This window comes from Trichoderma aggressivum (assembly GCF_033847375.1).
Source record: "Trichoderma aggressivum f. europaeum strain CBS 100526 chromosome Unknown scaffold_022, whole genome shotgun sequence".
In the NCBI taxonomy this organism is placed as follows: Eukaryota; Fungi; Ascomycota; class Sordariomycetes; order Hypocreales; family Hypocreaceae; genus Trichoderma; species Trichoderma aggressivum.
In genome coordinates, this window is record NW_026946388.1 from 342,300 (window position 1) to 362,519 (window position 20,220).

The following is a 20,220-nucleotide window of genomic DNA, read 5'->3' on the forward strand; positions in this document are numbered from 1 at the left end:
ATCCATGGTTGTTTTCGCGGCGAGAATTGTCACCTGCACAGGGGTTACCAGTTGCTGCGCCGTCATCGAACCCTTTCGACTGCTACCTAGAAGAGGCGGGGGCTTCCTACATGTATGTAGCCGTTGAGGTTTCAAACTCTGTGCTTCCATGTTGCATCAGGAGTAGGGGCACGCCTGCTAAAGCAGGTCAATGTGACCGGCTGCCTTTCTTAAACTCAGGGCTCGCCTAATGCATGTACAACACGGAGTAATGGCTGTGCTTGGCAGATCTTGGCCACTAATGCCACACAACGTGAAGTCAGAGCAACTCCTTGGTGTCTGTCCAAGTGGAACTGGCTCTCTCTGACTATTCCATGTAACAAGGGGGTTTGACTCCTGCTGCCACCTGATCGTTCCACTATCCACTCAGGTGTGGGCATGTAAATAAGCTGTACACGAACAAGGCGATGATCAAGGCGATGCTGAAAGTGGGCGCGAGAAGCACACGTATTCAGCAAATACGCCAATGGCTCTTTGCCACTTCCCTAATAGCATTCAATGGCACCTAACGAGGCGCGGGGCGGGCCGTTGGTGGACATTTCATCTATCGTTATACGGGAATTACAACATGATTCCAAGGGCGTCTACTTTTAGGCACTCGACATGACTGCATCCTTTCTCCAGTGCTGTCACGCGTGCGAATAGTACAGACTACTCCGTAGAATCCATCTCATATGCAAGATGTGTGCTTCGGAGAGCTTCCGCTGCCTTGCTTACATATAAGCCTAAGGATCTGCCACTCACGGCTTTATAACCCGATCAACGCATACGATTATTAACACATAGACAGAGGGTGTTGCTTAAGCTTAGATTGATCCTGCTCAAGAAATACTACACACTAAGCGCCGCTGCCTTCTCGATAACTTGTACAACTCCAGCCTCAATGCCCGTGAACAGTTTCACAACTCCTGTCTTGAAAGTTGAAAGTTCGGAGGATCTAGCGCTGTAACGCCGCCGCCTAAAGAGATACGAGATTTGATATCTGAGAAACGCCTTACCAGACGGGTTGAGACTCGCTGAAAATTGTGGATTTAACTCACTATTGCTACCTTGTTCCTCCACCGCCATTCTACTTGAATTCAACATCCAAACATAATCTTGCCCGCTGTCATGAAGGCTTAAAAAGATATCGACTGAAGCATACGTAACAATGTAACCGCTTTCACAAGTCTGAACTTATCGTTTAGCATTACACGAGCGGCCCTTGACATGCTTCTGCGGGGTGAGACTTTAAGTGACCGATTTCCGGTTGTCAACCAACAGACTTCCCCTCCCGCGGATTGCCGCTCACTATTATATTACAATGGACCGTCAGAATGGGCTTTGTACCACACATTTAGTGGTCAAAGACACATAATCAATTAACGCCCAGTATAACCCATTGTGGGGTGGTGGTCTTATGCAAGGATCCATGATAGCTTGAGTCAAACGGAAAATCAATGGTGGTAGTACAGCTCTGCTCTTGTTAAACAACGCGGCAGCCCAACTGGCGTCATTGGTTTAGGCACACATCAGTTCCAAAGAGGTATGCATTCCGGATCTCGGGCGACTCCTTTTACAAGCTCCATTCCATTGCCATTCAATACGAAATGTCGCACTAGACCATCACGCAATTAGCACTCACCGATGTTGGGTCACCAAATCAATACTAGGTCTAGTAAGTATGGACGACGGAGCACTATGAGCGATGGCTAATTATCGCTCACAGTGCATGGTTGGTAATGTCAATGCCACCTGGTCCTTGATACCCTCCTCCCTTGACTATATATATATTCCAGCAAGACACTTGAGGACTCCAAGCTTGCAAAAACCGGCGACAACTCATTGTGCTTCTTCTTCTTCTTTTCATTAGAGCAGCATCACGTCAATTGTCCAACCCATTTTATAATTACGCCATTGCCCCAAAATGTTACCCGGGCCACCCAGCAAGATCGCAGTCGCCCTCTTTTCAGGCTTCCAAGCTCTCGACGTTTTTGGACCTCTGGACGCACTCAACATACTCTCATACACCAACCCATTAGAATTATATTTACTCTCTACGACATTGGATCCAGTGTCCACCATCCTCGCAAATGCTCCAACCCCCAGCGCAATTGGACAGAGCCTAGTCCCGACACATACATATCAAGATGCTCCAAAGGATATAGAAGTTCTTATCGTGCCAGGAGGTCGGGGAACCCGTGAACTTGAGCTCACACAGCCTGTCGTGGATTTCATCGAGGCATCGTTTCCGAGCCTCCGCTTTCTCCTTACCGTCTGTACCGGGAGCGCCCTCGCAGCTCGGTCTGGTGTTCTCGATGGTAAAAATGCCACCTCCAACAAGCTGGCTTTCGATTGGGTATGACGATGAGCAACCTGAACCTCTTTGCTTGCCATAGCTAACAGTCTCCCACTCTCCAGGTCACGGCGCAAGGTCCTGATGTGAAGTGGGTTCGCCATGCGCGATGGGTACAGGACGGCAACATTTTGACCTCTTCCGGGGTATCAGCTGGTATTGACATGATTTACGCCTTTATTTCTGACCAGTATGGCGAAGAGGCCGCGTCCAAAGTTGCAACCATGTCTGAGTATACTAGGAACACTGACTCTACGAATGACCCATTCGATAAGGCTGCCTAATATAGGCAAAGGGGCGAAGAGGGTGGTAATATTATGCAGAGTATCTTCAACCGAGTTTTTAAATAATTGATCGCCAATTACCCGTTATTCCTGAGAAACAAAATGTTGTTGTCAAACACCGTGTCAAAGTAGATAAAACCCCAGTATTATATCATGAGAAATATGACTTGAAAGCAGTATATTTCACCACTTGCCCCCAAACACACTCTACAAATAAGCTATCAGGCTATTGTCACGTATACCGGCAGCTCACTGGCTTGTTATTATCCAGGGTCCTTGCCGACATTCCCAGACAGCCCTTGTTGCCGCCAGGCTGTAGGAAGCCCAAACTCAGCCAAATCCTCCACGAGCCGTCGATGCTATTCGGACAAGCAATCAAGCCGACATCCTTGAAAAACAAATTCTTGTCCTTGTCAACCCTCCACCCCTTTGATTCCCATCTTTGGGGAAGGGGCTGGCTCCCATTAATATAGCCTACTATACCCTGCCCTGTTTTCCACAGATGGACACATCAAAGTCAGCTACCATCACGATCGAGAACTACGCAGCCGATGAGATAGATGGAACAAGACGTACCCATGCCAGAACGATCGACAAAGGCTTTTTGTTTCTCTCCTTCGCAGGAATACAAGAACAGCTCCTCGTTGGCAATGTAAAAAGTCGCATGGCCGCTCGACTGGCCTTTGCACGTGGCATTCTGCAGAGGCAAGCTCAGAAACAGGCCGCTCCTAGCTGCGCTCATCTGCGCAAAATGGATAGGACTGGCTGAATGAAGTGCCATAACGTCAAAGGTTCTGGGTGCAGGCGGTGGAGCTGCAGTGGCAGAAGACAGTAGAAGGGAGATGGCGGAGATGACCTGGAACTTCATCGTGACGGAATGTCTCAATGACTGAAGCGCGTAAGCTAAATTTGCAATACTAGAGAAGGGGCGTGAGTTGGTCAGAGTAATAACCATCCTAGTATCGCTAACATCCAGCGCTTTTATATCTCTCTCCTTACCGCCTTCAGAATTTCAGCTTCTCACCAAATGAGACATTGGCGCCGCTAACACCAACGTCGTGATACAATCAATGCTAAGCCACCACAATAGCGCTTCGGATCCTCTTCCAGAGTGCAACACATAACGATCTAGATGCATAGGCGCATCTTGGCACCTTCCACTAAACAGCTGTCGAGGGCAGCTGCTACGTAACAGTCATCACCGAGAGCTGGACTATATCCAGGATAATCTCGTATAACGGTCTGCCCTTCTGAAAATGAGAATCCTATTTGATCTGCGTTGGACGGTGGCTGCAGCGTGGCTGCATTGTCAACCTACGTGTAACCAGCTGAGAGCACATGCGAATGGTAGGAAACGCAAGGGAGAAGCTCGCTTACTTATTCACATCAATTCATAATGTTTGCTTAATTTGCACAACATGATAAGTCTTTTGTCCATGCTTCAAATATCATTGTGGTTGAAACCTTTCATTACTTCCAGCGTGCGTGCTGGGTAAACACAATATGCCGTTAAATTGACTCTCTATGGTATCTATGCATAATATAATCCGCTCGCTAATGTGTGTCCTTGCTGGTATTCCCATTTGCTGTGAATAACGCTGAAAAAAAAAGGTGTTCGTGAAAAAAAGTCAATGACTTGTTGTGGTATCATATCATACGTCGTTTGCTGCCACGTCTTCTGCGTCTTCTTGCACTTGCTGATCCGACAGCTTGGGGTTTCTAAGGGCTAATGCAAAACCAATCATGGGCAAACATATGCACATGCCCGTGATGCAAAGTATTTGCTGAATGCTTCGATAACTGTGAATGATGGCGCTTCGAATCTCGGTGCCAACTGGGTATTGCGAAACGATTTGAAACGGATTCTCGTAAATGGCTCGTGCCAGCGTGGTATTAGGTTGAAATGCCAAACTCGCCTCCAATGTTGGGTATAGGGTTTGGGTCCAGATTGCTCCAGATAAACAGGTGCCGAGCGCACTCCCGACATTGTAGAAGGAGAGATAGAGGCCCGTCAGGATGGCAACGTGATCTCGAGAGGCTGAGGCCTGAATCGAGGCCTGGGTGGGATAGGCAAACAAGCCGCTGGAGAGTCCCAGAAGAATCTGGCCCCCGATGAGCCCACTCCTGGACGCCGTGGTTGCACCTCCGGGGAATCTGATGAGAACGCCCAGAGCAATCATGAACAAGACGGTGCCGAGGACAATGATGTGTTTGAGGCGTCGAACCCTGTAGATGACGAGGCCCACGGCAACACCGCTGACGACGCCGAAAAAGGAAAAGAAGGAGAGGATTCGGGTTGCGCTCTCAATGGGGAAATCGAATGCAACAATAAGAACGGTATAGAGATAGTTGCCCTGCACGTACCAGGCAAAGTTGAGCAAGCTCCGCACGGCTAGAGCCGCCCAAACCCCGCGATCCTTCAACAGGTGGAAGGGGACAAGGGGGTTCCGGGCGCCGTTCTTCTCCCAATAGACGAAAGCGGGAGCGAAGAAGAGCCCGATGGCCAGTGGGATGACGACCTGCGGGTTCCTCCAATGGGATACCGTGCCGCCTGCAATCGTGAGAGGCGTCAGAACAAGGCTAAACGCCGTGACGAGAGTAAGCAGGCCGATGGCGTCCACCTGATCCAGGAGCCGGACGCTCCATTTGCGAAGGTTGTCGAGGCCACCGTAGGCATCTCCAAACTCGCTCTTCTTCCTGGATCCGTTGGGCCCTGTGCGACGGTCGATCGAGTAGAGTGTGATTAGGAGGGGAAGTGAGGCGACAGGGTAAATGATGCACCACATGCCGATTCCCCAACGCCACGTGGTTACGCGCAGCACGGCAGACGTAATGCTGCCGCTAATCCATGTGTTGATCACAAAGGGCAGGGCGGGTATGTAGCTGAAGAAGACGCGAGCCCGCATGGACGAGAAGTCGGCAACCAGGATCTCCAGCATCAGGACGATGCAGGTGTAGCCGACCTGGTACGTGATGGTGCCGGCGCAGAACGCATACACCGAGTTTGACGTCGACTCGATCATCATGCCGGCGACGTAGAACAAGGTGGACGCAGCCACGACTTCGAAGCGTCCAAAGACATCGGCAATCTTGGCCGCCGTTGGCTGGACCGCAACCGCAACAACGCTTCGGAGGAGATTGATGGTGGCGAGGTATGAATGCAGCGAGAAGCTGGATGTCGCATACGGCATGTACGTTGACCGGACCTGGCTCTCGAGGCCGTATGCGTAGCCGATCAAGAAGATGCCCGAGAATATCCAGAACCGCTCCAGGGGGGAGAGTTGGGCCGAAATGGCCTCCATGCGGGCGACACCAGCAGCCCGTCGGCTGGATCCTGCCGCCGTGGAATCTGCATATTCGTCGTCCGGATAGCCATGATGGTGATTTTGGGTTGAAATAACTGTATACTCATGGACCTCGGTCATGGAGCGCGGCTCCGAGCCGAGCAACGGGGCCTGTTCGCCTGAAGCCGCCATCGCCGAGTTTTTAGCCTCAGTGGCGATGAAAAGGGCCAAGACTGGCTGGGGAGAAAAAGTCCTGACAAAAAAAAAAAGAGCCAGTGCCTTATTAACACGGCCTCTTACCGCATATTGAACACAAAAAAAAAACAAAGGCTGCAACAAATAAAATCGAAACGGGAGACGGGGGAAATTGAACGGGGATGAGGGCTTTATGAGAGAAGGCGAGCTTTCATCGGATCAGATAAGATCAGGTCGGGCTGGTGACAGGCAGCCACGGCCCACCAGGATCCGCCATGGACGTACAGAGACCCCGTAAGATCCCAGTAATGGCTCATTAATTGCTCCAGCTGTGGCTGGCATGATCATCGTCACATGGCCGGGTTTGGGCGACTAAAATTAGCGGGCTGTGCCAGCAGGATGAGACCAGACGGCAGAGGAGCACGGCTGAGAGAGGAGAGACAGAGACAGCCAAGGTCAGAGTCATACAGTACAGAATGACTAATGCCGTGGGCTTACTTGAGGTTTACGTCAACTCTGCCTTGACTAAGAGTTTACGAATGTTTGTCTCAACCAAGGGGTGGGAAAAGAGACTGAGAAAGAAACGTGTGCGTATATGTAATGTGCTGTACCTTGGATGGAGTGCAGAGTACAAAAGCGGAAGAATTGACATGGAAACGGACCAGGGGTTGCTGGCACATGTAAATGCACAAGCAGCCTTGGATGCAGATGCTGCATCACCCCAAGCCGAAGATATTTTCAGCTGTCGTCACACCCCAAATTCAAGCAATGATGGGGTTTTTTTAATATACTCGATCATCCATATTTCCCATGAAGAAGCCTCATCTGCATTCAATAATCCGAGGCCTCCCTTGACCTCCAGCATCAAGTCAATTCTCCAGACTGACTGAAAATCACACCACACTGACCATTGGCGCCCCTCCCGCTCGTTCCCCAATTTTACCCGCACTAACCGCGGCGCTATGAAATGGTGATCGGACGCAAAAAAACAAAAACTGGACAAGTTGTGAATCTGTAAATACATGTATTCAGTCAACCCGTATACAGAAAAACTGCTCTCTAAATATCTATAATAAAATTGGCAATCAATATACCCTTATCACTCTATGGAAGACTAAATACATATACTTGGAGTGATGAGAAAATGACAACCACATGCATTCAAGAGAGAAATTGCGAGCATGTTCACCATCTTCAGGCTCAATTTCCAGCGGGTCTAGCCTCGGAGGATTACCTATTTGTGTTCTCAGCACCGTTGAATGCTTGCAGGTAGCAGTTACGAGGTGTGTATGTACCTTGTGAGATTTGGCTTACCTTGGGACAAAGGTGAAACAGAGCTGAGTGAGCCAATCGAAGCCACATTGCACGCCTCCCTGGATTAGACGTTACCGTGCCATGAGATGAATCCCGCCACTGAAGGAATATTATTCCATATCATCGCATTAAAAGTTAATATTTTGGTTTAACTATGATTGCGCTAACATATAGAAACAATGAGATATAGCCAGTCTTATTTCTCAGGGATTGGAAGCATTTCCTCTCCCCAGATAGACGGACAGCGTTTCAGCAGGATGTATGTTGCCTGGGCTTGGATGTAACACTATGTGCAGTTTTGCAACCTTAAAATTCTCCGTATTGGAGAGAGCATTCATGCCACAAGTACATCTTCATCGGGATTAGTTGATCTGTGTCCTGGATAGGACTGCATGTGGTATTCCAGCTTTGATGCAGACGATACACACCACAAGGACGCAACACCACTTGGCATCCAGCAGACCTAGCCATTTGCGTCAAGCAAAAGCTCCGTGATATTCCCATCACCAACCCAAAAAGACACCATCGTCACAAGTCCTGTTTCAGATAATTTTACTTTCGTATATCTAGGTAGTTACATCGTTTTTCTCACCGCTGTCTGCAACTCTAGGGTACGTAGAGTCACGCAGTCAGTTGGGCAGCGAGTTGCCATGCTCCAAGACATTTTCTCCAGCCTAGTGGATGCCCTGCTGAAGATGTGCACCCAATGTCTTGGGCCGGCTATCGTTGAAGAGATATACTATGCGGTCATCGTTCTTAGCTGCAGGCGCCTAAATCTGCAACGCGGGACGCAAGGGAGACGCTGGGCGACCACCAGCGTTGCGCTCTTCTTATCACCGATACACACTTTCTTCCCAACGCAAGAAAGAAAACTTTGATCAATCGGCTAAACTGCTCCAAACTTAATCTTTGTATTAGAGAAACATGATGCGGAACAAGACGGAAAAGCAACCTTATAAATACTGGCATCTTCCCCAGACTCGCAATGCGTGCTAAGGTAAAACGAGTAATTTTCCCGACTCAGATCGCAGCTCCGGGTGCGGCCCCGTCATTTCACGGATGGCTCATCGGCGACATCGGAACCCCATCTTCCGGCCCAAGACATTCAAATCAGAGGCGCCCGCTAGCATCTCTGCACTAAGAATTGCATCAGTTCCAGACACCGAGTTTCGTTTCCTCCCCCGCCAAACCGCTGCGAGAACAAGCATAATGGCGACGGTAGCCAAGGAACCGGCAGCTGCCGAGAAGAAGCAGCGGCCCAATGCGCTGCGATCAATCATTGCTGGCTCAACCGCCGGTGCGATCGAAATCGGTATGTCTTTTGTCGCACGTGCTTCGGCTTCAAGATTTTTTTCGATATGCTGATTTTGAGATACTGCAGCCATTACCTATCCCGCCGAATGTACGTCTACGCCGTCATCGCCTTGGCCGACATGAGATACTCCCTCGTACATCCAATCACCAGATTACTGACTATATGTGTGTGTAGTCGCAAAGACAAGGTCTCAGCTCAACAGACGGCTAGCAGAGGGCAAGAAGCTGCCATGGCCACCCTTCGGAGCGCAGTGGTATGCGGGATGCACCACGCTCATCATCGGCAACTCTGCCAAGGCGGGAATCCGTACGCAAAAATACCCCAATTGGCGGTTTGGATTTACAAGCTCAAAGTGCTGACGTGCGTGGTAGGATTTGTTGCGTTTGACCAGTTCAAGAGCATGCTGGCCGACGAGAACGGGAAGCTCTCTGGCCCGCGAACTGTCTTGGCCGGCTTCGGTGCCGGTGTCACAGAGTCGCTGCTCGCCGTCACCCCCACCGAGAGTATCAAGACGACTCTGTATGCCCTCTCTTCTCCTTCGATTTGTCTAGTATCTGTACCATGTGCTGATGGCCCTTTTCTTAGCATCGACGACCGCAAATCCGCCAAGCCTCGCATGCGCGGTTTCCTCCACGCCGTCCCCATCATCGCCCGTGAACGCGGTATCCGCGGTTTCTTCCAGGGCTTCGTCCCCACGACAGCTCGCCAGGCGGCAAACAGCGCTACCCGCTTCGGCGCCTACAACTTCTTCAAGCAGATCGCCGAGTCATATACTGCGCCGGGAGAGAAGCTCGGCACCCTGGGTACCTTTGCCATGGGCGGTCTTGCAGGCCTAGTGACGGTGTATGTGACTCAGCCGCTCGACACAGTCAAGACGCGCATGCAGAGTATCGAGGCGCGGAGCCAGTACGGCAACACGTTCAGGTGTGCTGCCATGATCTTTAAGCAGGAGGGCATTCTCACGTTCTGGAGCGGAGCGCTTCCCCGGCTGGCCAGATTGGTGCTCAGCGGAGGCATTGTGTTCACCATGTACGAGAAGAGCATGGATCTAATGAACAGGCTAGACCCCGAGATGAAGTACATCTAATAGATGGGGGGAATAAAAAAAAGGAAGAGGAAGGAGACTGGTCTGGCGTTTAGGGTTTAGATAGGGATCACACAGCCTTCGTATTGATACAGCGACTAGTTGTACAGGTTTATATACATAGTATACAGTGATGATTGCAAAAGATGCTTGGTTTGATGTCTTTTTGACCTTGCCATGTCCATTATTGTTTCATGAAATGTACTTTTCCCCCCTCCACGTCCCTCCTTTTGAGATGCCTTTTTAATTTAATGTTGATATCGATATCGTGTCGCCGTTTTTGTTCGTTACTTCATTGCAGTCTAATCATTCCCGACAATCTCTTGCCCAATCTCTCCAGCCAGGTTCTCTTCGGCGCCTCCTCAATCTCCCTGACCAAGTCTTCAAAGTACGTCGGCTGGCTCTTGGGTTCCAGCATAGGACCCTTAAGCTTATACTGCATAGCCCACTCGTTAGCGAAATTTGCCAGAAAAAAAAAAGGATCGGCTGCGTACCCTATCTCTAAACTTGTTCTGCACCAGGAATTGCAGCGCCCGCGCCTTTAGCAGCTCCTCGGGCTCGATGGATGGCTTGTAGTTCTTGAAGCGCTCGTCAACGACCTTGGCGAGGACATCCTGGAACTGGTAGTCGGGTCGGAGGTCCTGCTTGGGCCATTTGGCGAAGACGTCGGAGTAGATGCGGCGCTGTTTGTTTTTTTCAGACAGGCGTCAGCTGCATGGTCGATATCGATGGGGATTTGAGGGGATTTCCACTCACTGCTAGTGATCGCGACATTGTTCGGGATGATCGGAATCTGCGATGCGCGTGCTTGCGCAATGCAAATGCAATGCCGCAACGAGATATGGAACTTTGAATCAATATGCACCGAGATATTGGATTTCTGGCTGGAGCAAAGTTTCCGCCGACCAGTGCCAATGCTACAGTGCATCTCGTTTGACGCACTCAAAGTCCGCGTATCTAGGTACATGATACACGCTGTAACTGTGCTGATGGTGCGGGATCCGACGTTCCAGTTACATGCACTAGTTCTCCTAAAGTACCCGCAAAGCTAAAAAGCCGTCAAATGCAAAACACAGCATTAATCCATGGATGGATCATTGACAGCGCCTCGAAGTGCTTCTGCTGCCTGAGGCCCAGCAGCAAATAGCGCTAACTAAGCCCCCCCAATCCCGGCAAAAGTGCCCCAAAGGGACCCTGGATTGTTCCGGATGGTGCTTGACTTGGCGCCCAGAAGAAGAAAGAGTACGAGTACGACTACTGGCTAGTACCTAAATTGCGCGGGCGGCCGGCAGGGTTCGCAAGTCACTTTGCGTGCATCAGCAGGTTGCCTCCAGCGCCTCCCTCGCATTGGTCATCAGTGGCCGCATCATCTGGCCTGCCCGTTCTGTTCTCGTAATTCCACTCCATCCATTCAATCTCAATCTCCAATCCATCCGTTTCCCCATCATCTTCGCCAACCAAACCTCCTCCGCTTCGGATTGCGCTTCTTTTTCTTTTTCTTGTTCTTTTCTCTTTTCGTTTGCCCTTGCCGCCCTCACCCTTGTCCCGCCTCTTATCTCATCTTCTCCTTTGTCGCCTCTTCCTCCCCTTTGCGTCCGCCGCTCTCCGATTCGTGCTCCTTTTTCCCACGGGGCGCTCGTGACCGATTACGACATCACCAACGACCATTTCCCCCAAACACCTCACAATTCACGGCGCTGCGCGACTTTGACGCAACACTGCTGCAGCCATGTCTGGGCGTTACGAGAGGGTATGTGGACGCTGGTCGCATTTTTTCTTGGTTGCACTCTCGAGGGGGGTTATTCCGTCGACGATGAGGCTGACGATTCGATTGTTACTTTGCAGGTAAATGCCCACGATGAAGACGAGGAGCACGATGTTCCCCAGCGACGAGTCCAGATCCCCAACTCGCCACCTCCGTCCTTTCATTCCCGCGCTTCCTCGCCAAATCGAAATGGCCGGGTCAACAACGACCTCGCCGATGCGTTTGACGACGATGATGCGAGCGACGACGAAGCCGACGACAGACAGAGATTGGTTCGCCAGAACTCAACGCCGACCATCCGATCAACCAGCGACTCTTCGCGATCCTCTGCGCCGGCGGCGTCGGCTTCCATCCCAGCGACAGCAGATACGACTTCGTCCAGCTCACGACCACGAGTAATGGGAGGTGGAAATGCCTCGGATGGCGTGTTTGCCAACATGTCAGCCCGGCCAGAGCGGACGGATGCCAATGCGGAGAAGGAGGAGCAACCACCGGTTTGTCTACCTTGCCGAATCCCCGGAACCTGAAACGGTTGTCTAGAATTTACGCTAATCATGGTGACATTTACAGACGTACGAACAAGCTGCCGCAGACGCCGCACCTCCCTACTGGGAAACCACGATTCTTGCGCCCGGATACGGGGGTGCAGACGAAGTCTACGTCGACGGCATGCCCGTCGGCTCGGTGTTTTCTTTCATCTGGAACGGCATGATTTCGACTTCATTCCAGCTCGTCGGCTTCCTGCTCACCTACCTCCTTCACTCCACCCATGCCGCCAAAAACGGATCACGAGCTGGCCTAGGCATCACCCTTATCCAGTACGGCTTCTACATGCGAGGGTCGCCCGACGACCCGCCTCAGATGACAGGCCCAGACGGATATGCTGCGCCGCAAGATCCAAACTCCCACAACTTCAATGCTGACGACGTGCGTGACGGTCCCAGGTCCGGTATCTCAGGCAATGACTGGATGGCATATATCTTGATGGTTGTTGGCTGGTTCATGCTTATTAGGAGCGTGGCCGAGTTCATGAAGGCCCGACGACACGAACAACTCGTCCTGCAGAGCCCTGACCGCGGGCTCAACGTCCCCATTATCGCAGAAGGCGAGAGCTCGGAGCACGTGGTATAGAACTGTTGGTTCATGCATTTCTAGATCTGGATCCTTTTCGCCATGGCCCTCCCTCGTCGAATCATTGTGCCCAATTTATGCGGCAGAACTGGGGCGTGTGAGCATCAATGCCACACTAGGAAGCCCTTTTCTTTTCCTGTCCTTCTTCTTCTGTTTTCTTGTGTCTGTTTGTGGGATGGATTCCGGCGTTATGGACAGCTGCATTCTTAGTTTCCCAGGCATAACGCGTAGCACGCTTCTCTTATGTACAATGTATAGGATAATGGGCCATTTACCTACAACTGATTTCTGTTCGCATTCGTTGGTCTCTCGTTGAGGCAATCCGGTGATGTGTCTGTCTATGCACGTATTTATACATCAGATGGATCGACCTGCTAGTGGCTTGCGTAGTTCTTACGGCCATTTCATACCCAGTCAGCCAGTTCTTTGTCGTGAGATTCATCTACGCAGATCGATCCCGTTGCAGATCCAGGGCAACGGATGATCAAATGCATGCAGCTCATTAAATAATCATCCACCGATGCTTACAGGCCATTGCAGGTGCAGCGGCCACTAACAGGCACTAGCATCTGCCCCGCGCGTGCGGGGTGACAGCGCTCCAGCGCTGTTTGCCCCCGCCGACAGGCCTGAGCTCAGCATCGGCAGCTCTGGAACTGGAGACTTGCAAAGCTCGTCAGCACGGAGCTGATAAGACGTGCCTTTGACGTCTTTCATACATCATGGCGGCTGTGATCACTTCTGAGCTTTCACCAAGATTATCCTCACTTATGCTTTTGGAACACTGACCCGGGCCGTATAACCGCTGACAGTTGCGTGATTTCCCGAGTCGCAAGCGCGCCGATAAACGATAACCGTCTTCTTCTCCATTCACGGCTTTCTCATTGATTCCCTCACATCGTTGGAACTGTCGTTGCTCTCCTTGGCAGGACCGCGATTGAAAACTGGCGCCTCAAACCCTCACACGAGCTGTAGCAAGGCTGTCCAGTCCGGCCTTGCTTCTCAAGTCTGCCGGCATCTGCTTTCTCGTTGTAGGAGGACTCCAAGCGCGCAGCGGCATCAGCATGGCGTGGCGGTGCTCAGGGAGCTCGAATGCCGGGCTCGTGGCAAACATGTGGACGCACGGCCTCATCACCGAGCCTCTGGTCAAGGAGGCATTTCTAAAGGCAAGGGACCTTTCGAGCTGGGTGCTGGACAAGGGGGAGCGAAAATGAAGGGGGATCTTCATCTAACCCGCAGCAGGTTGACCGGCGGAACTACGCCCCTGCCATGCCGTACCAAGACTCTCCTCAGCCCATCGGCTACGATGCCACCATCTCTGCTCCTCACATGCATGCCTCTGCCATTGAGCATGTGTTGTCTCGTCTTCTACCATCCGAGGCATCACCGGCACCGCGGGTCCTTGATGTTGGCTCCGGCTCCGGCTATCTTACCCACATCTTTGCTGAGCTCGTTGGAGACCGTGGGTTAGTGATAGGGCTGGAGCACATCAAGGAGCTACGAGACCTGGGAGAAGCCAACATGAGAAAGAGCCCAGAGGGAAAGAAGCTGTTGGACGCGGGAATCGCAAAGTTTGTCGTTGGCGACGGGAGACTGGGCTGGGTCGAGCAGGCGAGACCGGGCGAAGAGGAGTTGGGGGCAGGATGGGATGTGATTCACGTTGGTGCCGCAGCCAAAGAGGTGCACGCTCCTCTGTTGGAACAGCTCAAGGCCCCGGGATGGTAAGTTTTGCCCATGGTATCCGTCAAGACACTTGTTAAAAGAGACTTACTTACACTTTGGCTGTCAAAGCATGTTTATTCCTGTGGACGATGACTCCACCGGGTGGGAGCAGAGCGTGTGGCGCATCGAAAAGGACGAAGAGGGAAAGGTGACAAGGAAGAAGCTCTTTGGGGTGCGATATGTTCCGTTAACGGACGCCCCAAAGAGGTAAATGGCTTTGCTTCATTATTTTTTTTTACCGATTTAGGTGATGTGCTTTGAAAGCTTACCACCAGATGAGTATTTATCTGCATTATTGTCGAATGGTGTCTTGTGAGCTGGAGAGATTGGACCTGGAAGGATTCTGTATTCTTCAAGCATCGATTTATTTGAGATGAAACTAAGTATCTAGCCATTCAACGAGTGTCATATAATTATTACAAGCATGGCAGCACACCGCAACGCCATCAAGCGCCTCAAAGTTATCTATACGGTTATTCTTTTTTCTTGTTTTTTTTGGTGTTATTCTCAGCCTCTTGTTTTACCAAACGAGGGATACCTTGTTATCAAGTCGTCACACCAACATACTCTTTCAAAGCCAACTTACAGCCACGATCAACGCGCCAACAGCTGCCATTAGCACCCCAGACTGGTATCTGGCGCCCTCGCTAATGGTCACCGTTACCTTGGTAGGAGCCGGATCAGGCGTAGGATGAGGACGGGGCGGGATAGGATCCGTGACAAGCTTGACGCATCCTCCTGGCGGACATGTTGGAGATGCCGGAACGTTTGTCTTGCAGTGCTCACCGGGACACTCTGGAGGCGGCGGACGGGGAAAGGGGCAGCCTGGCGGGCACGAAGGGAGGCATCCCCCAGGAGGACAGATTCCACAGCCCTGAGGCGGGCAAGGAGGGCCGCAGTTCTGGGGACACGGCGGAGCAGAGGGCTCGGATGACGGGCCAGGGTGGTGCTTCGTGATGGGAGACGGAGGATCGATATGGCAGCCTCCAGGGGGACAGGAGAGCGGACAGTTGGTGACTTCGGGGGGACAAGAGGTAATGGTCTTGATGGTGGTGGAGGTTCTCACGGGGATGCTCTTGGTGTGGAACCCGATACCGATCCCTTTGCCGTTGTCTTCCTCGCAGTCGTCACCATCCTTTTTGTACAGTGAATATCGCTTCTTCCCAGTCACCGGACACTGAGGGCCTCCGCACCAGCCCGCAGTTGCGTTGCCGCCAATGCACGGCAGCGCGCAGACGGAATCCTCGAGCACCTTGTACTGGGGCTCGCCCTTGGACGCGGGATCCTCGCAGTGGCACGAGCCGTCGATGGCGGCGTATTTGCCCTTTGCGTGGCAGGCCTCCTGGCATTGCTGGGCGCTGAACGGAGTGGGGAGATTGACGTTGAAGGAGAAGGCCGGGGGGTCGGCTTCGACGCAGCCGATGTATTTGAAGCCGTGGGATGCGTACTCTGCTTGGGCTGCTGCGGTGGCGGCCATGAGGCTGACGAGGAGGGCGAGTCGAGACATGTTGGGATGTGTGCTTCTGGATAACTCGCAGTCACTTTGCAGAGGAACTCTCCTCTGGTAAGTCGTCATGCCAAGGAGATGGGACACTGGACAAGTACAACGGCCGTCGAGTTATATACCCGTCGAAGCTGCCCGCGGTTTGTTATGCATGCCGCAATCCAACCTCACTGTGGGATGCGTAGCCAGACTTGGGCATGGAATCGACGTACCGGCTGGTTCGCGACACCATGCGCATGGGCAGGGAATGGGAGCAGCCAGTCGCGGAACTTGGCCCCCCGTCACCGAGTATCGCCGAATAACATGTAGCTCAACACACGCATCTTCTCAAGTCAGATGCCCTGTATACGTGGAGAAGCGCACAGGGATTGACGCATAGATGGCATGCGAAGCTAACATGCCTGCCCGAGGTATGAGTGCGAACCAAGGGGAATCGAGAGGCTGGCTCGTCGGCACATCTCCAACAGTTCGTTTCAGCTACGTTTACTCGCTGGAGAGAGGCTAAAGCGAGACACTTTCTTTGAGATGCATTGTGTGTGTGTGGGAAAAGAAAAAAAGGGAGGCTGGCGTCGTTGCGTTTTGTCCCTGTCAAGCGATGACCCGGGTCTTAGGAATGCAATCTACGAATCCATCCGTTCTTTAGTGCACACTCGTGAGCGCGACTTGCGCGTCACCAAGTTTTGGGCTGAGCTGCATTCCAGAACCCGTGGTGGTGATGTAAATCCAAAGCTTACCCTTCGTCCCATCACTTATACCGGGGGGCGGCGCGTCTGATGTGATCCTAGCATCGCGATCAAGATGGATTACTAGTTGGAAATAGCCCTTGTACATACCTTTGATATGATATTTCAGCTGCTCTTGCAAAGGTATCTTCCGGGGACAGGGCATGGAAGCCGGATATGTGCTGCTTAGTAGGAGTTGCCTTGAGGGCCCTGTGTAATTCTAATATACAACCCATAATCTCATGCGACACGACTGTTGCAGCATAAGTTTTCATGCATAGACAAAGTTCACCCTCTCCAATTCATGTTACATCATGATGCTGGCATCATATTTGAGCGTACAAGACGGTCCCTTGACCGTACCCATGCTGCATTCACGTACTATCACGAGGAATGCCGGTCTCCGTAAACGGCGCAGCATCGACGCCAAAAGTCAATCACGACGTACCACTGACAGCCGTCTAGTACTAAAATGCTTCACCAGTAAATATAGCACCATTGCATAATTCTATGAATCTTTGCTGAGTTGCTCTTGGTATATGTCGGGCATATATAAATCCAGGATAGTCATGGCCTTCCTCGTATACGGCGTTATAGCGGGCCTTTGTTGGTACCATCTCTGCGCCATCTTCCGTATCTGCGTTATTCTTGAGCATTTATAAACCATCGGGTATAAACCATTGGTCAGTAAGCCATATCTTATTCTCGTGGCCACGAAAGCCTCCAAGATTGGCAGGAAGGTAACGCTTCATCTGACAGAGTCATCATGGTTTTCAAAGAGAGGCGCTCTGCCCCTGTAGATCCATACCGTGATGTGTATCAACACTCCAAATGCTCACGCAGAGGTACAAGAAGGGTCGATTTATACCATGAAGAGGCTTGATTGAGTTCAGGAGAGCCATTCCATTATTAGACAAGTTGATAAGCTTATTTCATTTTGGCCGGGCGTTCCTGGAATTCCGCACATGTCAAGTTTAGGTCAGGTTGTGATCTCCTCACGGAGTCAAAAGTCTAAATGAATAATGCATATAAAAGCCAACTGCCAACAGTCTGCTCATGTTAGTGTTGCCGTTATTATTTAACCAGACGACCATCCGATGGTGGTACAATACAACCTTCGGTCACTCACTTATTTTTTCGAATTCGCTCATTCGCTCATATACACATTCGCTTCGTTATTCATCCCCTGCTCCATCATTCATTCGCCGGTTCACTCGATTACGCATTCGCTCGCTCACGCACTTGTACACATTTACGCACTCATCTACATAAACATACATGTACACATATACACACATCTACAATGTTGCAGGAAGAATTGTCGGGACCTGAGGGCCCCACGACATTGCCCTGGGTCAAGATCCCCATCCTCGTCAGGGATCGCTACCGCAACTTTAGACGCTGGCTGCGAAAAGACAAGACCATCGTGGCCTGCGTCGAAGACCTCATGGAGCCACCGCCAGAATATCAGGCCGTGCGAAGGCATCCTCCGGCTAGGGGTGAAATGGCCACCTTGCGATATGAGCTTTCTTGCTACCGCAGCGAGCTATCCGTCGAGGAGGGGTTCGAAAGAGAACTCCTTGCCGCCGACATTGCGAATCTGCACCGGTGGATCGGTCAACTGGAATATCTCATCTATTGGAATTTGGCTACAACCATCCCCGCGAGGTATCGGCATGAGCCGATCAAAGATCGGATAATGAAGAGACTGCGGAGGCTTCGTGAAGAATTTGCATCTACGGATAATGATGATGATGATGCTCTTGGAGATGAAGTAATATCAGTAGAAAGAAGAGGAGGTGATGTCATATTAGTGCGAAGAGGATAAAGAAAATCATTCTCCTCATAATACTTTATTTGCTAAGCCCTTTCAAAGAGGCTAGACACACGCATGTACACGCAGATATAAAACAGCAATGCATTTCATAACAAACCTCTACCACTCCTGAGTGCCATCCTTGCTCAAAACCTTGCCAGCATCAGCATCTCGCTCCCCCTCAGTCACTTTCCTGATAAACTCCCCTCCAATCGCCGGATCACCCGCACCCAGCGACTTGAGAACCTCGGGGACACCCCCCAAGTTCGTCGCCAAGAAGCCCGGGCTAATGGCAAAAGTCTTGACGCCATCGTTGAGCAGCAGCCAGTGCCAGTTGAGCATCACCATGTTGAGCGCAGTCTTGCTGCTCTTGTAGCCCAGGTTGGCGATGACGCCGGGCTTGGGCCATCCGGCTTCCGGCTTCGGAGCCCACGGCGGGTAGAAGCTCCTCGAGTGCGCCGTGAGGGTTGACAGGCCGGACGTGATGAAGATGAGACGGGGGGAGGACGACTTGATGAGGAGCGGGACAAAGGTGGCGGTTACGATGTGAGTTCCGGTGACGTTGACGTCGTATGCCTTGTTGAAGATTTCGCGGCTGTTGGAAATGTCGTTTGCGAAACTCTGGGTGTCGAAAGCGGCACCTGTTTGATGCGTAAAGAAGGCATGTGTCAGTTCCTTTATTCATTCAGTGTAATCAATATTGAAGCAAAACGTTACGAACCCGCATTGTTGACGAGCGTGTCGATTCTGTCCACCTTGGCACTGATAGTCTCAAAAGCCTGGGCAATGGACTCATCGCTCGCCAGCTCGATGGCGACGGGCTCAAGAACGTTGCTCGATCCTGGGACCTCTTGAGTGGCGATATCAATTGCCCTTTGACCCTTTTCTACGGTACGAGCGCCGACGAAGATGTGAAACGGCGTGGAGGAGCGCAAGAATGCTTTGACGGCCTCGTAGCCAATGCCAGTGTTGGCACCGGTGATGAAGACGATGTGCTTGTCATTGGCCATTGTTTATGATCAAGTGTGAAATGCGATGGGTAGTTGTTGTGATATTAGCTGGTTATTTGTCTTGTCGAGTTGAGTTGATACCCCATTGTAAACTAGATGTTCCATAGCTGGTATATATACACGTTTACACCATTGCCAGTGACTTTCCTCTATGAATCCTTCTTGATAGCTCTTCAAAGGAAAATACAACCGAGCTCTCTTTGTGATTCGCTGTCAAATACGCTGTATTGCTAGACCCGAGCCGAACGGCGAGTTGCACGAGGATCGGAGTTAAAACAAGATCCTACGGTCGATCCCAGCCTTATTTCCATCTCGGATGCCCGAGAGAGTCCGCGTTTCGAATAAAATGTGGGGGAACAAGGCCGAGCCGGGGGGGTCATTGAAGGCGTATGGACGCCGAGTTGGAGAGTCTTTTCGGAGCCGGAGGCCAAACTCGAGGGAAATCACATGAAACTCATGTAGCAGGCGTAGGTGGAGCTTGTGTAAGTCTTTGATTGACATGACTAAATGTCCCTCTTCCTTCCTTCGCCTCTACTATCCTCACTTTGCTTTAGCCTCAAGCTGTCCCCGTCGCCTCTATTCTCCCGACTCCGTTTCCACTCTCCCAGTCTAATAGTAAATCACCCTTCAGCCATGATCTTGTATGACTCGATCGCTCTATGGCGTAAGACAACTTACCCCACCAAACCTCCACGTTTCTTCA

The 20,220-nt window shown here is 51.4% G+C and overlaps 9 protein-coding genes across 9 annotated transcripts; 5 read left to right on the forward strand and 4 right to left on the reverse strand.

Moving 5' to 3' along the window:
- Nucleotides 1-1,945: 1,945 nt before the first annotated feature.
- Nucleotides 1,946-2,658, forward strand: Triagg1_5945 (uncharacterized protein; the record flags this gene model as incomplete). Its single annotated transcript, XM_062900514.1, has 2 exons — nt 1,946-2,377; nt 2,440-2,658. The coding sequence occupies 2 exons, from the start codon at nt 1,946-1,948 to the stop codon at nt 2,656-2,658; spliced, it is 651 nt and encodes a 216-aa protein (XP_062755146.1).
- Nucleotides 2,659-4,310: 1,652 nt separating this feature from the next.
- Triagg1_5946 (uncharacterized protein) lies at nt 4,311-6,134 on the reverse strand (the record flags this gene model as incomplete). The annotated part of the gene is made up of 1 exon (XM_062900515.1): nt 4,311-6,134. The coding sequence occupies one exon, from the start codon at nt 6,132-6,134 to the stop codon at nt 4,311-4,313; it is 1,824 nt and encodes a 607-aa protein (XP_062755147.1).
- A 2,526-nt stretch (nt 6,135-8,660) lies between these two features.
- Triagg1_5947 (uncharacterized protein) lies at nt 8,661-9,853 on the forward strand (the record flags this gene model as incomplete). Its single annotated transcript, XM_062900516.1, has 5 exons — nt 8,661-8,763; nt 8,833-8,853; nt 8,941-9,072; nt 9,138-9,285; nt 9,352-9,853. 5 exons carry the CDS (start codon nt 8,661-8,663, stop codon nt 9,851-9,853), a joined length of 906 nt encoding a protein of 301 aa, XP_062755148.1.
- A 289-nt stretch (nt 9,854-10,142) lies between these two features.
- On the reverse strand, nt 10,143-10,624 carry Triagg1_5948 (uncharacterized protein; the record flags this gene model as incomplete). Its single annotated transcript, XM_062900518.1, has 3 exons — nt 10,143-10,286; nt 10,345-10,533; nt 10,607-10,624. The coding sequence occupies 3 exons, from the start codon at nt 10,622-10,624 to the stop codon at nt 10,143-10,145; spliced, it is 351 nt and encodes a 116-aa protein (XP_062755149.1).
- A 955-nt stretch (nt 10,625-11,579) lies between these two features.
- Nucleotides 11,580-12,746, forward strand: Triagg1_5949 (uncharacterized protein; the record flags this gene model as incomplete). Its single annotated transcript, XM_062900519.1, has 3 exons — nt 11,580-11,600; nt 11,696-12,109; nt 12,186-12,746. The coding sequence occupies 3 exons, from the start codon at nt 11,580-11,582 to the stop codon at nt 12,744-12,746; spliced, it is 996 nt and encodes a 331-aa protein (XP_062755150.1).
- Nucleotides 12,747-13,807: 1,061 nt separating this feature from the next.
- On the forward strand, nt 13,808-14,676 carry Triagg1_5950 (uncharacterized protein; the record flags this gene model as incomplete). The annotated part of the gene is made up of 3 exons (XM_062900520.1): nt 13,808-13,930; nt 13,986-14,464; nt 14,535-14,676. 3 exons carry the CDS (start codon nt 13,808-13,810, stop codon nt 14,674-14,676), a joined length of 744 nt encoding a protein of 247 aa, XP_062755151.1.
- A 360-nt stretch (nt 14,677-15,036) lies between these two features.
- Triagg1_5951 (uncharacterized protein) lies at nt 15,037-15,972 on the reverse strand (the record flags this gene model as incomplete). Its single annotated transcript, XM_062900521.1, has 1 exon — nt 15,037-15,972. The coding sequence occupies one exon, from the start codon at nt 15,970-15,972 to the stop codon at nt 15,037-15,039; it is 936 nt and encodes a 311-aa protein (XP_062755152.1).
- Nucleotides 15,973-17,994: 2,022 nt separating this feature from the next.
- Triagg1_5952 (uncharacterized protein) lies at nt 17,995-18,519 on the forward strand (the record flags this gene model as incomplete). Its single annotated transcript, XM_062900522.1, has 1 exon — nt 17,995-18,519. One exon carries the CDS (start codon nt 17,995-17,997, stop codon nt 18,517-18,519), a length of 525 nt encoding a protein of 174 aa, XP_062755153.1.
- A 108-nt stretch (nt 18,520-18,627) lies between these two features.
- On the reverse strand, nt 18,628-19,517 carry Triagg1_5953 (uncharacterized protein; the record flags this gene model as incomplete). Its single annotated transcript, XM_062900523.1, has 2 exons — nt 18,628-19,148; nt 19,229-19,517. 2 exons carry the CDS (start codon nt 19,515-19,517, stop codon nt 18,628-18,630), a joined length of 810 nt encoding a protein of 269 aa, XP_062755154.1.
- Between the last annotated feature and the right edge of the window lie 703 nt (nt 19,518-20,220).